The 18480-nt window shown below is 37.8% G+C and overlaps 1 protein-coding gene across 2 annotated transcripts in view; it reads left to right on the top strand.

Moving 5' to 3' along the window:
* TRRAP (transformation/transcription domain associated protein) overlaps positions 1-18480 on the top strand; it is a 92356-nt gene that overhangs the window by 26196 nt on the left and 47680 nt on the right. For both annotated transcript variants that reach the window (XM_054180386.1, XM_054180385.1), the window contains exons 28-44: positions 1077-1173; positions 1622-1743; positions 3412-3582; positions 4338-4406; positions 8133-8252; positions 8579-8698; positions 9062-9226; positions 9620-9801; positions 10070-10268; positions 10674-10802; positions 11452-11718; positions 12181-12387; positions 13590-13748; positions 13837-13971; positions 14171-14281; positions 15493-15639; positions 17718-17931. In XM_054180386.1, the coding sequence (XP_054036361.1) occupies positions 1077-1173; positions 1622-1743; positions 3412-3582; positions 4338-4406; positions 8133-8252; positions 8579-8698; positions 9062-9226; positions 9620-9801; positions 10070-10268; positions 10674-10802; positions 11452-11718; positions 12181-12387; positions 13590-13748; positions 13837-13971; positions 14171-14281; positions 15493-15639; positions 17718-17931 (2614 nt within the window). The remainder of the gene's footprint in view (positions 1-1076; positions 1174-1621; positions 1744-3411; positions 3583-4337; positions 4407-8132; positions 8253-8578; positions 8699-9061; positions 9227-9619; positions 9802-10069; positions 10269-10673; positions 10803-11451; positions 11719-12180; positions 12388-13589; positions 13749-13836; positions 13972-14170; positions 14282-15492; positions 15640-17717; positions 17932-18480) is intronic.

The following is an 18480-nucleotide window of genomic DNA, read 5'->3' as shown; positions in this document are numbered from 1 at the left end:
TACCACTTGAAATGTGAATCAAGGTCTGCCTTTACCACCTACATAATAGTTCTGAGCTAAGCAGGATATTCTGATGTGTGTGAAATATATTAAATTAACTTTGGTTCAATATATTCATAATATGTTCATTTAATTTGGTTTCTACTCTAGTAGCCCTAACTTACATATTTAGGTCTTCTTTTATGCACAATATATCTGTTAAATAAAATATTGTAGTACCAAAATGTAGGTAGTGTATGTTAAGGATTTTGAGTCTCTAACAGTTTGAGTAAAATGAGATGCAAAACTAGTGTGTGGATTGAACTTGGAGAGGTTATCTAGTCCTGTGGTTTCCTAGCTGTCTTGGACAGTGGGATATAGTTGCTAATGTAGAGAACACTCAGTATTTTCCTTAAGAAAAAACCCCAAGTGCTGTAGATCAAAAAACATCTGTGAAGGTCTAAGTGATATATTGGTGGTGTGAAGGTCAGAATCTAAATAGCACTCTTGGAAATACGATCAACCTATATGAGCTTAACTTGTAGAACTTTGTTTTAACCTGTTCAGTGTTTTCTAATAAAACCCCACCCACATGTATTGGAAATACTTACCTGCAAACAAGAGAGCTCTGATAGGAAAGAGTTGTCTTTGTGGGCAGTGATCTATGACCACGAAAATGTAAAGAATGCATTTTCAGCACTTTTCTTCCTCATTAATTTCCTTCTATTCTCTTACCTCTGTCCTCAGTATTTTCAGTCCTGGTTTTGCCATTCAGGAGGCAAGCTTTTCAGTAGACCTACTCTTTTATTATATGAGCAGCTTGCTAGCTATCAGCCAGCAAAACGGAAAATGGCTGATTTTTGCCTGGCTTTTCTCGGGTGGCTGTGCTAATGGGCTGCCTTGCCTCTGGCTACCTACCAGTTTTATGGGAATTTAGACCCTAATTTGAAGTAGAATTTTAGCCTGCAGGTAAAATTTGGAGGTCAATTAGTGTGTTTGAACAAACTTGGGTCTTTGAGAAAACAAGACTTAAAAGGTAGCTGATAATAGAATGTGATTCACAACGCTATACTAAAATGATTAATTTATTTCCCTAGTTACTGAATTTATGTGAAGCTGAAGATACTGCCTTAATGAAACTACCTTGCTACAAAAGTCTTCCATCTCTTGTACCTCTTCGAATTGCAGCCTTAAGTGAGTAAAACTTCCTAAACCAACTTTTGTGGTAGATAAGTGTCCTTGTGAGCAAAGGGCAGTCTTCCTCCCAAGATCAGCAGAAAACTTGAGCGCTTGAAGACTGATGACTGCTCTCTAGAGGTCACAGTTTAATGGAGGGAAAAATGGGAAAATATTGCTGCTTTCTTAATGACTGGGATGTAGTTTCTGAAATTAACCCCAAATATTTTTAGACTATTTATGTTACATAGCATTAGGAACACTTTAGAACACCATTAATAACATTGCCATTCTTTTGCTGTTTTGTGATGCCTGTTGCTTTTGGCAAAGCGTGCTGTGCTTTTAGCTGTCTGTAATTTAAGATGAAATAGAAGAAACTTGAAGAAATAGAGAATTAGAATTATTTTTTTTTGCCTCTCCTGAAACTGAGTTAATAAAGAGAACAAATTTGCTTTGATATTTGCAGATGCTCTAGCTGCTTGCAATTATTTGCCTCAGTCAAGGGAGAAAATCATTGCTGCACTTTTCAAGGCACTTAATTCAACAAATAATGAACTGCAGGAGGCAGGAGAAGCTTGCATGAGAAAGGTTAGTGTATTAAAATGATGTCGCTTTTGAGGCCATTGTTCTCTCTGATTTACTTCCTTGTTATAAAGCTTCTTGGGAAAGATCTCTCCAGGAAATAATGGCTGCTCTCTTAGGTTTTGTAAGTGACACCAATATAATTAAGTTTCTGCCAGATGTGGGGTTTTTGATCTTTGAACTTAGCCACTGAAATGTATTCTGGTTGAAATTAAGCATTATAAGCTCTTGGGCAAGGATCTTTCAGTCTGTCTGTCTAGTATTTCTGTTTGTCTGGTCTTTGTAAATGTATCTTTATTTCTAAATAAAACATCAGTCTTTCCCAGTAATTTTGCAAATGTGCATGTCTGGCTTTAGTGTAAAAGCTGTTCTTGTGTTTCTTCTTTGTCCCCAAATGAAGTGTTGAGACCCCATAGTTGATTTTGGAAAAGTAAGCAATGCATCACAGTTACCTTGGGGAACAGGACTGGGGCTTTTAAGGTCAGAATTAGTATCCTTAGATGGAGCTACACTGTCTCTTCTGTGGATTCTAGGTTAGAGCGTAAAAAAGATGGAAGGGCTATTCTCTCATGCTTTGTTGCCCAGTAGATCTGCTTAATTCTGACTCAGCAGGATTTTAATACCATTCTAAATATAGAAAATGATAATAGAACAGAACAGAATTAACCAGGTTGGAAAAGACTGTCGAGACCATCAGGTCCAACCTATCACCCAACATCATCTAATCAACTAAACCACGGCACCGAGCACCTCTTCTGGTCTCTTCTTAAACACCTCCAGTGATGGTGACTCCACCACTTCCCTGGGCAGCCCATTCCAATGGCCAGTCACTCTTTCTGTGAAGAATTTCTTCCTACCATCCAGCCTAAACCTGCCCTGGTGCAGCTTGAGACTGTGTCCTCTTGTTCTGTTGGTGATTGCCTGGGAGAAGAGACCAACCTCTTTGTAATGATGTGTAGATTGGCTGGCAAGTAAGAGGGAATATAACTGTTGTAATACTGGTGATTTACATTTGTTTAGACTGATAGCTGGTTAGAGGTCAGCTGTCTTTTCATGTCACTCTGATCATGAGAGGCAGTGTAGCTATTATTTGTGGCTTCCTGACAGTACAGTTAGGTTGAGAGCTAAGAGGGAGAAAATAATGGCTGTTCTGACCAATGCATTTGGTATAAGCTTTTTCTCTTCATTTTTTCCCTGTGGTAAATCCATATCCATAGGATGTTTGATTATGATAGGAAATACTCTCTGGCCGCTTGCAGCCAGGTTCTTGATCTTTTCTGTTACTCAGGGTGTATGCAGATTGCAACACAGAAATTTGCTCTGTTCCCCTTGGCCAGATTCACAGGCAGTTCTTAATAGGGAAATGTCTAAGTAGTTTGTCCATAGCTCTCTATGTAATTTATAGCTGTGGCAGTTTCTCAGTCTGTCTGTAATGGAGATCTCTTATTTGCTGGTTTTATGGACTATCCTACTGTGTGTCAGAAGTACTGATGTGCTTGCCAGATCCGTCTTGTTGCTATATATTTTTCCATCAATAAATATTGCTTAAGATTTTGCATTCTGAAAGTACAAAAGAAAAGAAGAAAAACCAAGTCAGGATTTATTTTAAGAAAGGTGTTTTCACAAAAGTCACTTCCCTCTCTGTCTCTATCTTAATCCTATCCTCTCTTGCAGTTCTTGGAAGGGGCTACCATAGAAGTTGATCAAATCCATACGCACATGAGACCGTTGCTTATGATGCTGGGAGACTATCGAAGCCTGACACTGAATGTTGTGAATCGTTTGACATCTGTCACCAGACTTTTCCCAAACTCTTTTAATGATAAATTCTGTGATCAGATGATGGTAAGTCCATTCAGGTTTTCTTTAGCTCTTTCAGAAGAAGTTTTCTTGTTGATAATATTTGCATTGTTGAAAACTCTAAGAGCAATTCAGCAGTGACTCGGTGTACGTATTGGAAAGAAAAGGCTTTTGTTTCACAATTAATAGAAAAAGATAATCTTTAAACATTTTGAGTTAATTTCTGAAGAACTACTAAACCAGGAAGTTAAGAGATGTAGTAGAAACTTTCTACTGAAGACATACCTAGTTATGCCAAAGTCTGCTGGGACAGCAGATATATCTTCAAGCAAGGTGCCAGCAGCGTAATGTACTAAGGAAACCCTTGAAAATGTTTAACTTTCTAGTGAGCAAAGTCTGTTCTGATGTTTTCTTGATTTATGAAATGGTGGAAGGTATTGTCCTTCATATTTGCAGTTTTTAAACTGTATATGTGAATTATTTATCCTTTTGCCATGAATATTAAATATTTCAGTGCAGGCATATCAAGCAAATCATGAAACAAGTGTAAGCCTATCAACAGGCCAGATTTTTGTGCCTTTTAACGTATGCGCTCATAACCCCTGCTTTCCTGAATATGGAGGGGACTTTTAGCAGCAGCACAGTCTGAGGGAATGAAAAGAATCTAATCATTTATCCCTTTGTTTCCTTCAAACAATCATTTTTGCCTCTCGTTCTTTTCTTGGGGCATATTATTATGGCTTGCTAAAATGGAATAGTATAAATGAAAAAAATTAATACTAATTATCCTCTCTTCATAGCAACACCTGCGTAAATGGATGGAAGTCGTAGTTATTACACACAAAGGTGGACAACGGAGTGATGGAAATGTAAGTTAATGAATGCTTTCATGTGGGAAGGCAAGAAATAAATAGTGTTAATGTTTTGGAATTGCAGAACTCATTCACTTGTAACTGTTACCTAGCAATTTACACACTGATGTTTTGTTACAAGCTAATGAACTTGTATCTGTATTGATTATTTGCTGCAAATCTTAGTAGAGGAGCTTCTTATCTGCTGCCAACGGTTACTTTAAAGTCTATTCTGTACAGATTGGTGTGCTCAATGATTGTTGGTTTTTTCCCTCAGTATTTTCTGCTTAGAAATCCCTTTTTCATTGGAATGACTGATGAGCTCAGCAGCCATTCCTCTGTTTTTCACCAACATGTTTGATGTTCGTACTGCAGTCTTTTGAAAATTACACGTAATGCAAATATAACCTCAGTTAATTGTAAATATCATTTATGAAAACCAAGTTCAATTATTTACCATTTGAGAATGCATGAAAACCTCTCTCCTATCCAATCTGATGGCCTGAGTGTTGAATTGTGGGAAGCTGGTCAATGTTTATACCCATGGAAAACTGCACAACAGAGTGACAATACCTTGTGCTCTTAGCAATACAGCACTGAATGGAGTTCCTGCTTCTGTGTTCTTTCAAGGAGGCTACCAGAAGTCCTATAATTCTATAAAAATGTTATTAATAACTTGTATAAAGTGTTGAGATTTCCTATTGCAGCTAAGAAAAAGTCAGGAGAATTTTGTTAATATTTTTTTCCTGTGACACTGGATTGGCTTTTTCTTTTCCTCAGAACATGGAAATAGCTTACAGGATTTTCATTGCTTGTTTTGTCATTGCAAAGAAAGCTTTCAAATCTGAATTTAGACATTGCTCTGTGTTTGACCTAGATGTTGTCTAATGGAGTAGAATTTATTTCTTGTGTTTAAACATAAAAACTGTGCATTTTTCAGTTAAACTAATTTTATTCAGGTCAGAGTATTTCTGAGGCCTTCATATTCTTTTAGGATTCACTTTTCCTCAGATGTGATGATTACAGATATCTTGCAGATCTTTTTGTAGCAGTAGTCTTTTAAACCACAGTGTGGCACCTCTAGAACAGTTTTTAGTTGTCCCTAAAGCACAGCTAATTGTGAGTTCTGCTTTTAATGTTTTCTGTTGATGTTTTCTGTGGAGTTGTATGTTTAGTCTCCTAAACCTGTAATTTTTTTTCCCATGTTGATTTAAAACCTCTGTACGTTGAGGGAAAGGTGCACACCATACACTGTCACATTTTGAGGGAGGATAGAAGTCCAGGGACACATTTTCAAATAGAATTGTGTGAATGGAAGTCAAATTGGAACTTCACTTTTTTTCCCTACAGTTGTTGCTCTAAAGGAAGGCACAGACAGTGCAGTCTTTACACAGTTGCTCTATAGCAGTTTGTGTTCATACGTGTTTGTGTTCTTGTAGTGAGCTGCTGCTGTAATTGTATTTTCTGTAGGTGGAATAAGTAGGATGGTGAAACTGTTGTCAGAATTACTGTAGCTGACCTTACTCTGATTTCTTCTTGACTGTAGTGAGATTCCAAAATCTGAGCTACTTGCTTAGAAGCAGTGATGAGAAGTATTACTGGAGTATCTTGCATCATTCAAACTGAGTGAATGGCGAGATATAGGAGGTGGTAAACTTGCAGCAGAAAGTGGGATTGGTCAGGAAAGCCCAATGCTTGCCAGCTGAAATGGTACAGAGCACTGTTAAAATAACTTTTTCTGAGCTAAGAGTTTTCATCTTTTTCCATAAGTACTTTAGGATGATGTCATTTGCTGCTGATGCTGGTGGTGTCATGCACATAGTGGCTTGTCAGTAAGGCTTCTTAATGAAGCAGTACAGAAGTCTGTGGAGTGATTTTTCATGTGTGAATGGAAATACTAGGCAAACAAAAAACTTCAGACATCTCACTTAAAAATGCTGCATAATAATTTCCCATTGTAAAAATCCACACTGATACCAGAAAAACAAAGCCTTTGTTCACCTAGGTATTTTGTGATAGTCCTCCTGTGCTCCTGAACTGTGACTTGGCTCTTCAGATAAAACATGACATGTGAAGTAGCAATTAAGATCCAATTCATTTGCCCAGTGAGTGAAATCAGTGATTTAAATCCCTTCTTCCTCTCTTCTTTGCCTCCCCAAGGAAAGATATGGATTTTTAAGTCATGCCTGGTAATTGAAAAAATAAGTTTTTAACGGGTGGTTGCCTCTGACTGTCCCTCTTATGAACAGTGGCACCACAGTGGAAATTCTGCATTGCAGCCTATTACAAGGACTTTATAGCTTTGTAGTTCAGGTATTGAAAGTGGTTTCAAATTTGTTGCTGGACAAATTTGCCTTGGAAGATGCTAAAATATAGCTTCCCCTGACTTGATAATCTTTAATATCTTTCCATTCGGTACAGAAGCTATGTCTAAACAATGTACAAGGAGAACAAAGGGTGCTTTTCATCCTAATTCATAGAAGAAGATTCCAAGCATGAGAGATATTCAGTGTCTCCATTTTTTCAGTTTGAGAGGGGAAAATAACCCTACTGAGGTCAGTTTCTGACTGCAACCTGAAGAATAGTATATACTGATTTGTTCATTTATTTGATATTTTTGTGGGCTTTTTCTTTTCGTTCTGTGACTTCTGTTTTGGTTCAGCCTGCCACGGAAGGGGTAGAGGTGAGAAACTCAGTGGAAGTGCCAGGAAGTTCTTTGTTTGTTTGTTTTATTGGGGTTTTTTACTACTTTTCAATTTTGGTTTGTTAATTTTATTTTTGTGGTCTGGGCAGAGTGCATTGTGCCTTTGAGTGCAGTGCTGTTGAGTTGTCTTCTGTTTGTCTGTGGCAGGGTTTGTTTTGATAACATTGCTGTTAAGGATGTTAAGCATGTTTGTACCAGGAAGAACAGGATTTTTAGTTTCTGTGAAGGTATAAGTGCTTTCAAAGAGCTTATGTGTGTTCTCAGTCCTGCACTTCAGTCCGTGAGAGCAGTCTTGTGAGAGTCTGTCTAGGCAGATCGTGTTAAAGGAGTGGGGCATAAACTGTGTTTAAATTCAGTTGAGAAAATACAATGTACTTGTTAATATTCTTTTGTATACTGCATACTAGAAACTGGTTTTGGAGGATGGTGAGGGATGCTTTGTTTCTTCCCTTCTCTCTTCTTACTGAAAGAAATCCATGCCCTAGTTAACTCAGATATAGTATCCTCTTAAATTATACAATGAAGAACACAACATTATTTGGACTCCAGAAGGATTGAGTGGAACAGAGCTCTGTTTACTTTAAGTAATCAGCTGCTAGCAAGATATAATGAACGGTGCTGCAAGAAATCTGTCTTTGTGTCTAGTCTGAGATTGTGGGGTGCATATGGGAATTTGTTTAGAAAGGAAGGTATTGTTTTTGGATGCACGAGCCACTTGGTGTAGTGCAGTGAGCACTCCGTAGCTCCCACATCGCCATTTTCATTACACAACATTCAGCTCTTCTCTGTAAAACACCACAGTACTGACAAAGAAAATAACACTAACCCATGATATTAAATGGGAGGAAGGGTAGCTTTCCACAAGAGCAATTATCTCCATGCATCATGGTAAGTAGATGCAGTATATATGTTAACCCTTCACTTTTGGTTGCTAGCTATGTGAATATAGAGAGAGGAAAAAAAAAAGGTAGGATGTGTGACACTGGTTTTATATCTTTAATTGGTAAGATTAATTTAATTGTGTTTCTTTTTACCTGTAGGAAATGAAGATTTGTTCAGCAATTATAAATTTATTCCACCTCATTCCAGCTGCCCCTCAGACTTTGGTTAAACCTCTGCTGGAAGTTGTTATGAAAACAGAACGAGCAATGTTAATTGAGGTAAAAGCAGAAGTCAACATTGCTGATATTTTTGCTTTCTAGTATTTTTTAAAATTTAGCATCTAATAATTGTAATTTTTTTTAACATGCTGTGGAAACATTTGAGGAAATAAACATTCTCTGCATGCCTTTTAGGAAGTGCTAACATTTGTCTTAGACTCTTGAAAGTGAAAGGTTGAAATTGTCAATAAATTCTCGTCTTAGAGGTTGTGAACATTTTGTATCTGCATAAATGCCAAGTCAAATGTATTTTTCTGAGTGCTAGTAAATTAGTAGAGAATAGTCTGTACTCTGCATTTTTAATTTAAGCTGTATGAACCTTCCAGGCTGGCAGTCCATTCAGGGAACCATTGATAAAATTTTTGACACGTCATCCATCCCAGACCGTGGAACTGTTCATGATGGAAGCCACTTTAAATGATCCACAGTGGAGCAGAATGTTTATGGTAAGCTGTGTGGGGAGGGGAGCAGCAAAAAGCCCCCATCTTCATGAATCTGATGAACAAAACTGTTTTCATCTCTTCTCCATGTTTTCTGCCCTTCTGTGACCTTGTAGTCTTTAATCATGGCCTTCTGCTGACTGTAGGGTGTCTGCTCTCCATTTTGCATTTGTTTGTCCTGAGCTGTTGATTTTACACCTTCCCAGATCACACAGGGTTATTACTGAAGCTGCAGAGGTTGTTTTTATATCTGTGAAATATAACCTCTGCAAGTTTTAGTGAGGAATATAAAAGCTACAGGATGATATAGTCTTTTGGTATTTTTGCTTTTAAAGGTTGTTATTAAAATTATTTCTCCTCGTTTTTCAGAGTTTCTTAAAACATAAAGATGCCAAACCTCTGCGAGATGTACTGGCAGCTAATCCTAACAGATTTATCACTCTGCTGTTACCTGTTGGTACCCAAGCAGCTGTTAGACCTGGTTCTCCGAGCACTACCACAATGCGTCTTGATCTGCAGTTTCAGGCTATCAAGGTATTCATTTGTTCTTGTTTGTCTTTGCACTTGGTAGTTAAAACCTCTTCAGCTACAAGCCTGTTACATACAGGCTTACAAATGTGCATGTGTATATTATAGCTTGTAGAAACCAGTTGTATAAAGTGTTTGTAGTCAGAGTGACTCTAAAAGGGAAAAGAAACTTAAATGCCTGATTTTTTTTGTAATCAAGTAAGATCCAAGAGGAAAACATGGCAACAGAATTTAATTTTTTAAAATACCTTTAAAAATTGATCTAAACTGGTTTTAGTTTTACTCTTTTTGGAGTATTTTGGAGCCCTCAATTGACTCTAAAGAAGTGCTGTTGTATTGTTTCTACTGACAGATCTGTTGCGTATCGACTGTGCATTTGTCTTGTTTTGCTTTTGACAGATCATAAGTATTATTGTTAAGAATGATGAATGTTGGTTAGCAAATCAGCATTCCTTGGTGAATCAGCTGAAACGTGTATGGGTGAGTGAAGCTTTCCAGGAGAGACACCGTAAGGAGAATATGGCTGCGACGAATTGGAAAGAGCCAAAGCTGTTAGCGTATTGCTTATTGAATTACTGCAAGTACGTACAAACATTGATTTCCTACAGCCTCCATATGTTGTTTTATTTTGAAAATACTCTCAAGCTATACAAGGGTCCTATGATTGTTTGCAGTTATTGAAGAGAAGGTTTCGTGTGTTTCATAACATTGCCATTAGCGCTAAACCCATGCCTCTGGTAGTGCCTGCTCTTGCCTCTGCTCGTTTAAAAGCAGGCTTAGTGTCTTTGAGTCATCAGCATAGCAGTTTGGGTGTTTTTTCACAGAAGCTTTTTGTCTGTGTTTTTACAGAAGGAATTATGGTGATATAGAGTTGCTCTTCCAGCTGCTTCGAGCTTTTACGGGCCGATTTCTCTGCAATATGACTTTCTTAAAGGAATACATGGAAGAAGAGATCCCCAAAAACTACAGCATTCCCCAAAAGCGGGCTTTGTTCTTCCGGTTTGTAGACTTCAATGACCCCAACTTTGGAGATGAGCTCAAAGCAAAGGTAACTGAAGTAATTAAATCAAAGAAGCCTGGTATTTAGGTTTTAATTTTCTTCTGGGGAACTAGGGCAACAAAACTCGCTTGCTTAAATGTCAACGAGTTTGATAATTGGCAGAGCCATTTAGGGGAAAATATCATACCTGAAGAAGAGTGATGATAAACAGAGACAGCCATTCATCTTGCTTGCAATGCTGACTCCTTTAGTTTACACTTTCTAAGAATCTTTGCCCTTGGAAGGGGAAAAAGAAAGTGTGTGTCTGCTTCTTAAGCTTTTATTTATAGCTTCCTCTTTTAAGGCAGTGTGTCTGACATGCAGGTTTGCATGGGAAATTACTTGAATGTTGATTATCACCCTGAGAAGACTCTGGTAGTTGAGTATATAATTTTTTTGGTTTATATTCTGTAGGTGCTGCAACATATCCTGAATCCTGCTTTCTTGTACAGTTTTGAAAAGGGAGAAGGTGAACAGCTGTTGGGACCTCCAAACCCAGAAGGAGATAATCCAGAAAGTATCACTAGCGTTTTTATAACAAAGGTATCAATCCTTGTTACCATTGAAGAGTTTGAAAACTAAACCAAAAAGTTATTCCTGTCATTTGGCCTTTCAGTCCTGATTTAAATTAGTTGTCCTGTTTTCTAAATACTGTGATAGTTATATCAAATCACATCACAGCTTTGAACTGTTGTGAGATCTGTCAGTCATCAGTAGGACCAGAGTGCAGTTTTCAGTTTATGATATCTTCAGGGCTTGATTGCCTGTCTTCAGAAAAAGGTCTTATGTGGCTGTAATCCCATTTTTTCCCATAAGCAAAGCTATTTTTGTATTTCAACTTGATTTCATTGTAGCAGTTAATCAGTTACAAAACAGATGTTGAAGATGAGGTTTGGGGGTTTTTATAAATTCTTTTTCTTAGGTTAGCACTTTGGAAGTTCCTAGACATACTCACTATTTAAAAGGCCTCAGGAGGTTGTTTTCTGTGTATGAAACTAAATAAAAGAAGTGGTTGTAGGTACACTCTTCTTAAAAACCTCTCAAAACAACAAGAAAAACCCCTAGGATTTTGTTTTTAAAGATAATAAAGATTGAGAATTTTTTGTTTGCTTTGTTTTATGGTTTTGGTTTGGTTGGCTGGTTTTTGTTCTCACCTTCCTTTTCTCCTCTTTTTGATCATCCCTGGGACTAGGTACTTGATCCAGAAAAACAGGCTGATATGCTGGATTCTCTGAGGATATATCTCTTGCAGTTTGCCACACTTCTAGTTGAGCATGCTCCACATCACATTCATGACAACAACAAGAACCGGAACAGCAAACTGAGACGCCTAATGACATTTGCTTGGCCTTGCCTCCTGTCCAAGGCGTGTGTGGACCCAGCGTGCAAATACAGTGGCCACTTGCTCTTGGCACACATCATTGCAAAATTTGCCATACATAAGAAGATAGTTCTGCAGGTACTGACTGTGGGCTTGTATTCAATGTTTAAGGGATGTTGATGAGTTTTATGTTTAAAGGATGTTGAGGAGTTCTGTAGTTTGGGGGTGGGAGAGTGTAGAAAGAAGTTGGAAGGCAAGTGAAAACATAGCTGGCAGATAGGACAATGAAAAGTCTGGTTGAATTAATGAAGTTGGTAATGTTTCCTCATTTAAAAGAGACATTTCAATTGAGACAATGTGGGTACCAAAGGAAACTTGAAATTGGACAGTGGAGAGGGAGGGAAGAAAAAGGGAATTCAAGGGAGACAGAGGTATATGCTGTGTGCTTCTGATGGTGAAGTATTGTCAAATTATTATTAAATTATGAGACTTTAGGGAAAAACCTTGTTGTTAAGAAAAGACATCTCGCATTTCCTCTTTCTTTATAAATGCTTTAGTTTTGTAGTATGTGTAATATCGATCAGGAACTTTGCTCTTCAGGTTTTTCACAGTCTTCTAAAAGCTCATGCGATGGAGGCCCGAGCTATTGTCAGGCAGGCAATGGCTATTCTGACTCCAGCTGTGCCTGCTCGAATGGAGGATGGACATCAGATGCTGACTCACTGGACACGAAAAATCATTGTGGAAGAGGGTCATACTGTTCCCCAGCTAGTCCATATTTTGCACTTAATAGTACAACATTTCAAGGTACTTGTACCAATTATTCTGGTGGTCACTGTGTCTCAGGTCGCAAGAAGGTAAATTAGTGTTTGATTTGAAAATAATGTGATCTCATTTGTATGGTTTAGGTTCAAAAGGCATTAGCTGCCTACAAAGATGTTTATTTAAAACTGAAAACAACTATTCAAACTAAATAGCAAATGATTTATTAAGCCTAAGGACTGAAGTTAGAACTCAAAACATTAGGTGAAAGCAAGATGAATTTCTTGCACCTGCATTAGCTGTGAAGATTCTTTAGGAATTGTGTAAAGTAAAATTCTATTTTTTTTTTCCATCCTCCAGTAATCCTTACTTGTTTAATAACTTTTGTCTCCAGCTGTGTATGTTGGGAAACATTAAACAAATAAGGAAATGCTGCAGAATGTGAATATAAGAGCATTTGGCTCCAAGGAGACCTAATAGCAGCCTTCCAGTACCTGAAGGGGGCCTGCAAGAAGGATGGAGAGAGACTGTTTACAAAGGCCTGTAGTGATAGGACAAGAAGCAATGGCTTCAAACTAGAGAAGAGCAGATTTGGATTGAATGTTAGGGACAGGTTCTTTACCATAAGGGTAGTGAAACACTGGAACAGGTTGCCCAGGGAGGTAACTGGGGCCTCATCCCTGGAGATATTTGAAATGACGCTTGTCAGGGCTCTGGGCAACCTGATGTAGTTGAGGATGCCCCTGCTGACTGCAGAGGGGATTGGACTAGATGACCTTTGGAGGTCCCTTCCAACCCAGACCATTCTGTGATTCTGTGATTTCTGAAAACTCCAACTGATAGAAGTATGATTCAAAGTGACAGCCAGCTAATGCATTTAAGTCACTTTTCAGGAATTGATGCCTCAGTGCTTTTATAAAAAATGTCTTAGAGTGTTCAAATGTGAGTTGTAGCTCTCTAAAAGGACTGACAGAAAATTGGAGTGGTTGATCCTTGAGAAAAATGATGGATCTTCAACAAAACATCTTCATTTGGTACATGAAATCAGTAGCCACTAAATCTGTAGTGAAAATTGTATTTTCAAAGCACCAGTTACTTTTCCATGATGCAAAATTTGAACATGGTACAGATTTAGCAAACTTTGGGATTAAAGATATTTTACCATTTTTTCTTTATGTTGACTCTGTAGTTTTTATGTATGGTTTTATTGTTTAATGGCTAACATGACTGTGAAACTATCTTTTCAGGTTTATTATCCAGTGAGACATCACTTGGTTCAGCATATGGTTAGTGCCATGCAGAGACTGGGCTTCACTCCCAGTGTTACAATAGAGCAAAGAAAATTAGCTGTGGATCTTGCTGAAGTAGTTATTAAATGGGAATTGCAAAGAATTAAAGACCAGCAGGTAGGAAGTCTAAATAAACTGGTAAAGACTGAACTGTTATACAACGGTTTAAAATGCCTTTTTAACATGTACATTGCTGGTATTTCAGCCAGATTCAGATATGGACTCAAGTGCAAGTGGAGAAGGAGCGAGTTCTGCCTCATCTGCTGTTAAAAGAGGATTGTCTGTGGATTCTGGCCAAGAAGTAAAACGCTTCAGGACAGCTACAGGAGCAATAAGTGCTGTAAGGAAAAAATGGAGTTTTGTTCAGAGACTCTGAAATTACAACCTGCACTGACTAAGCAATTTGTTGTAATTGCTTTTTCCACATAACATGAAACTCCCTGAATTGAAGGTTATAGTTTAGAAACTATTTTAGATTAGTTGTGCTTGTTCTGTTTCTTCAATGTTGCTTATGGCTTTTGGGTTTTGTGTGCATGCAGGTATTTGGACGTAGCCAATCCTTGCCAGGAGCTGATGCACTTCTTGCCAAGCCGATTGACAAGCAGCATACAGATACAGTCGTGAACTTCTTGATTAGAATTGCTTGCCAGGTAGTGTGCTTATTCTGATAGGCAAATACCCACGTGGCATTAGTAGCCAAGACCATAAACCTCTTACAGAGAGAGTCCTTTTATGCTTGGATTAGTCTAGTGTTTGTATATACCTTGTTTTGCTGAAAGGTGAGAAACCTTAATGCAAAATTGTGCAAAAAGTAAAATGTTGTTATTTCAAGAAATTGAATTTGATAACCAGTTTCTCATATGTTTCATTTCACAAATGGTGAATATTATTCATGAGGTATGCTTTAGCTTCTTCTTGTTGACAACTTGTATTTGTAGCTTGATGCAGAGAGCCCCACTTGAAAATGGAACAGTTGCAATCCAGCTCTTGGAATTGGAGGAGTCTCCATTTCACTGATGCTGATCACTTCTAGCATTTTGTTCTTTACTTTCAACCAAGTACTGTATCAGGAGTGACATGATTGAAATCCATCTGACTAGTGCAATTTGACTAGAGACAGGCAAAGATTTAAAAAAATGCCCATGAGCATTTTTTCTTAATTTCTTTCTTTATTTGCCTGATGCTGCAAAGTGTGCTTGTTCTGTTGCCTGGATTTAATGGCAAAAATATTTTACCCAAAGCCTGAAGAATATTTAGAGAGTTTAATAGGGAAAGGCTGCATCAATTACATATCTAAGAATAACAACTGTAATTGTATTTTCAAGATAAAAACCTGGAATGGCTTCTTCCATGCAGCATGTAGAACTAAAGCTTTTCACCAAATTTTGTTACAAATAAAGTTGTCTAGTGTGGGGAAAACTTAGCTGTGTGTAGCTTAAAAGTGACAAATGTTATGGCTTCTGCAGCAGACTCTGCTAAGGAACATGGGATTTAATACACTACAGTCCATTGCACAGAATAGATGTGCTCTTGGAGTACACAGATGAATTAAGAACTATCTATGTGAATACATTGCAAACAGAAGAGGTTAACCATCTGAGTTGTAGAGTATAGGATTAAGCTTTTAAAAAATGGACCTTTGATGAATGGAGTGATTAACTAGCAGTTTAGGCACCAGTGCTGATCTTTTCTACTAGTTGTCAGCTTTTTATGCAGTTAAATACTCTGTGACTTTACTGCTAAACCTATTTAAGCTTATCCATTTCAGAAATAAGAAATGATATGCTTGCTTGGAATGCATAATAAATTAATGAATTGGTTACAATAGGATGTCATTTTGTTAACTCTGATTAATTGCTAGGTAAATGACAACTCAAACACTGCTGGATCTCCTGGGGAATTGCTGTCTCGACGCTGTGTTAACCTTCTGAAAACAGCTTTACGACCAGACATGTGGCCCAAATCAGAACTGAAGTTGCAGTGGTTTGATAAGCTGCTAATGACTGTGGTAGGTAACATTGTAGTCCTGTAGGTCTTTAGGTTTCACTTACATGTTTGGTCATTGAATTCTAGTGAGACCTGGATACTGATTTTCAGTCTTAATCTTCTTCTTAATCTTGTTTTGTTTGTAGTGAAAATGTGAATTGTAAAGTACGTGGATTGCATCAGCAGTTGTAAATATTTAATATTTGCAAATATTGAAATAGGCTTAGGAGCAGGTGAAGTAACTTCCTGTATTACTTTCATCTTGAAATAGGTTGTAATTTGCTTGTTTGGATGGCCTACTTGTTGATGGGAATCTGGGGTGTGGGCTTTATTTGTTTGGGGTTTTTGGTTTACATTTATTTTTGTTTTATTCGTTAATAGGAATTTTCACAAGTTGAGATTGATTTTTAATTGCTTCTAGGTTTCTCACAACATTATGGCAATATAAAGTTCATTGAAAGGCTAACTTCCTGCATTTGATGATACAACCTATTTCATGTAGCATCTGTGTGCTATTTGTCTGCTTTTTGCCATGGAATAACTTTTTCGACACCCTACTTTTTTGTATCATACTATTTAATAGATTAGCAGCTGATACTGTGTTAGCTTTGTAGAAGCTCTCATGATGTCACTTGTGTTTCTTTGAATTGAGGAGTAAAACAGCTGACTTAAAACTTAAAATGTCTAAGATGATGAGAAAATTTGCTGTGGCCTATTTTTTCCATCTGTTGATCCACATGTGCTATAGTTTTATAATGCTGTTGTCTTGATGGGGATAGACCTTGAAAGGGCAAGTGTCTACTCTCATCCTTTCCTCCTTCTGTTGGAAGTAGTTTTTGTGTAGCTCCATTTGTTTTGGTTTTCTAAGCACTGATAGCACTGCAGGGAGCTCGTGTTTGTTGCTTTACTATCTTTTCTCAAGTAGCGTGCAACCAGAGTCAAAATTGCCATTACAATTGATAATTGTTTTTCCTTTTGATGGCCTTTGAAAGCCTGTGACACAGTTCTGGTCATTGTTGCACAAGGATTACCTCCTGCTCATCTTTCTCGCACAACTGCACAGCTATTTTAAGTGCCAAGTGCAGTAACAGCAGTAGGACTTCAGGAAAAGTGATGACTGAGTGATTTCTTCTGCAGTGAAGGCAGAGGAGGTTGTGAGTGTCTTGTGTTCTGGCTGCTGAAGAAGTGCTGCATGCTCTGTACAGACCAGTGTTGCCCTCTCTGTCTGTAAGAGAGGAAAAGATGGTGGAGGCGTAAAAATAACTGTACAAAAGTGCAACTTAGAGAGATCATCTGATTTCAGAACATGAAGGGCTTTCTTTTTCCTCTGCCTTTTTATACCAGTTTACCACCACCTGTGAATCTGGTGAAGGTGGACAAAGTGCACTGCTTCCAAGAGTGAGGCAAAAATCAAAGCCTAGCCCACTCCACTGCTCCTTCCCCTACCTCAAAACAAAGGCAGCATACCACCTCTCAGGCCTGAGATGGTTGGACATTGTTGATAGTTACTTAATACAAGGATATGAGTCTTCTGGATCAGGAGTTTTGTGCTGTGTGGCATCAGTTATAGAAAAGGTTCAGAAAAAAGAATAAGGCTTCTGTAGCAAACAGACTAATTTACTATCAATCTAATTTTGTAGGTATACAAAGATATATTCAGGACTATTTTATTTATTTTGCTTTTCTTTAGTTCCAAGTATCCCCTTTTGTAACATCAAAGCTGTAACTTATCACAGAATATGTTGGTTTAGCGCTTTGCCAAAGGCCTGTCTCTGAAAGGAGCTGAGAAAGAGAAAAATTGTAGTCATCTGTTGAAGGCATTTCTAACCAGTGGGCAAATTTCAAAACAGGATCACAAAAAGCATCAGGAGGATCATACCTGTAAATGCATAAGTAACATTTTGATGGCTAAAGTTTCTGTAGTGCCTTGCATTTTACAGTTATATTTTGCATGACTTATCCAGAAGATTGTTGTGAAACTTAGCTTGTGTAGAAATCTCAACCTTCTTGTAGGCTTTCAAAAGATTTGAGCTGGAGTTACTGTGTGATTTCCCCTACTCACTGTCTTTCTGGGTTTTTTTTTGTATTTGTTCTCTTTAGGAACAGCCCAATCAAGCTAACTTTGCCAACATTTGCACTGGCTTAGAGGTCTTAAGTTTTCTGTTAACTGTACTGCAGCCCCCTGCTATCCTTAGCAGCTTCAAGCCCCTACAACGAGGTGTAGCAGCTTGTATGACCTGTGGAAACACCAAGGTTTTGAGAGCAGTCCACAGTCTGCTTTCTCGTCTGATGGGTATTTTCCCTACAGAACCAAGTATGTGGTATTTTCTTCCTCCTTTTTTCCTTTATTGCTGCATAACTTAAGTCATTAAGGCTGGTGTGAAGCCGCTCTTTGGAATGTGCTAATACTCTGCTTTATGATTCCTGCATTTAATGGCCCATTTTTACTTGCACTTTCAACCTCTGTTCAGAAAAAGAAAAGCTGAAATAAGTAATCATGTGGAATACATCATTAGCCATTGACATAAAAACTTAATAACCTGTGGCTGTCATAACTTTGGTTCAAGCAATGCATGTTATAAATTTAATGTATTTTTGCAATTACAGTTTTTCAGCTTTAGAAGTGCAATTTTGTGGGTGTTAAGGTTTTCTGGTTTGCTAATACAAGGAAGGGAGATAAAGTGTAACAAAGACAGACAACAGGTAATATGCTGTGTCTAAATGCAAACTAATTCAGATGATATCTTGAAAACACCCCAGTAATCAAAGGCTTCTCATCAAAATGAGTTATTTAGAAGACATATTGGTTGTGTAATGAAGAGGTTTATATAAATGATGGATCTGCTTGTTGGTGTCTCAGCAA

This window comes from Dryobates pubescens, chromosome 4 (assembly GCF_014839835.1).
Source record: "Dryobates pubescens isolate bDryPub1 chromosome 4, bDryPub1.pri, whole genome shotgun sequence".
NCBI lineage: Eukaryota > Metazoa > Chordata > Aves > Piciformes > Picidae > Dryobates > Dryobates pubescens.
Note: the sequence above shows the minus strand (reverse complement) of the source record. Positions and strands in the feature narration are given on the sequence as shown.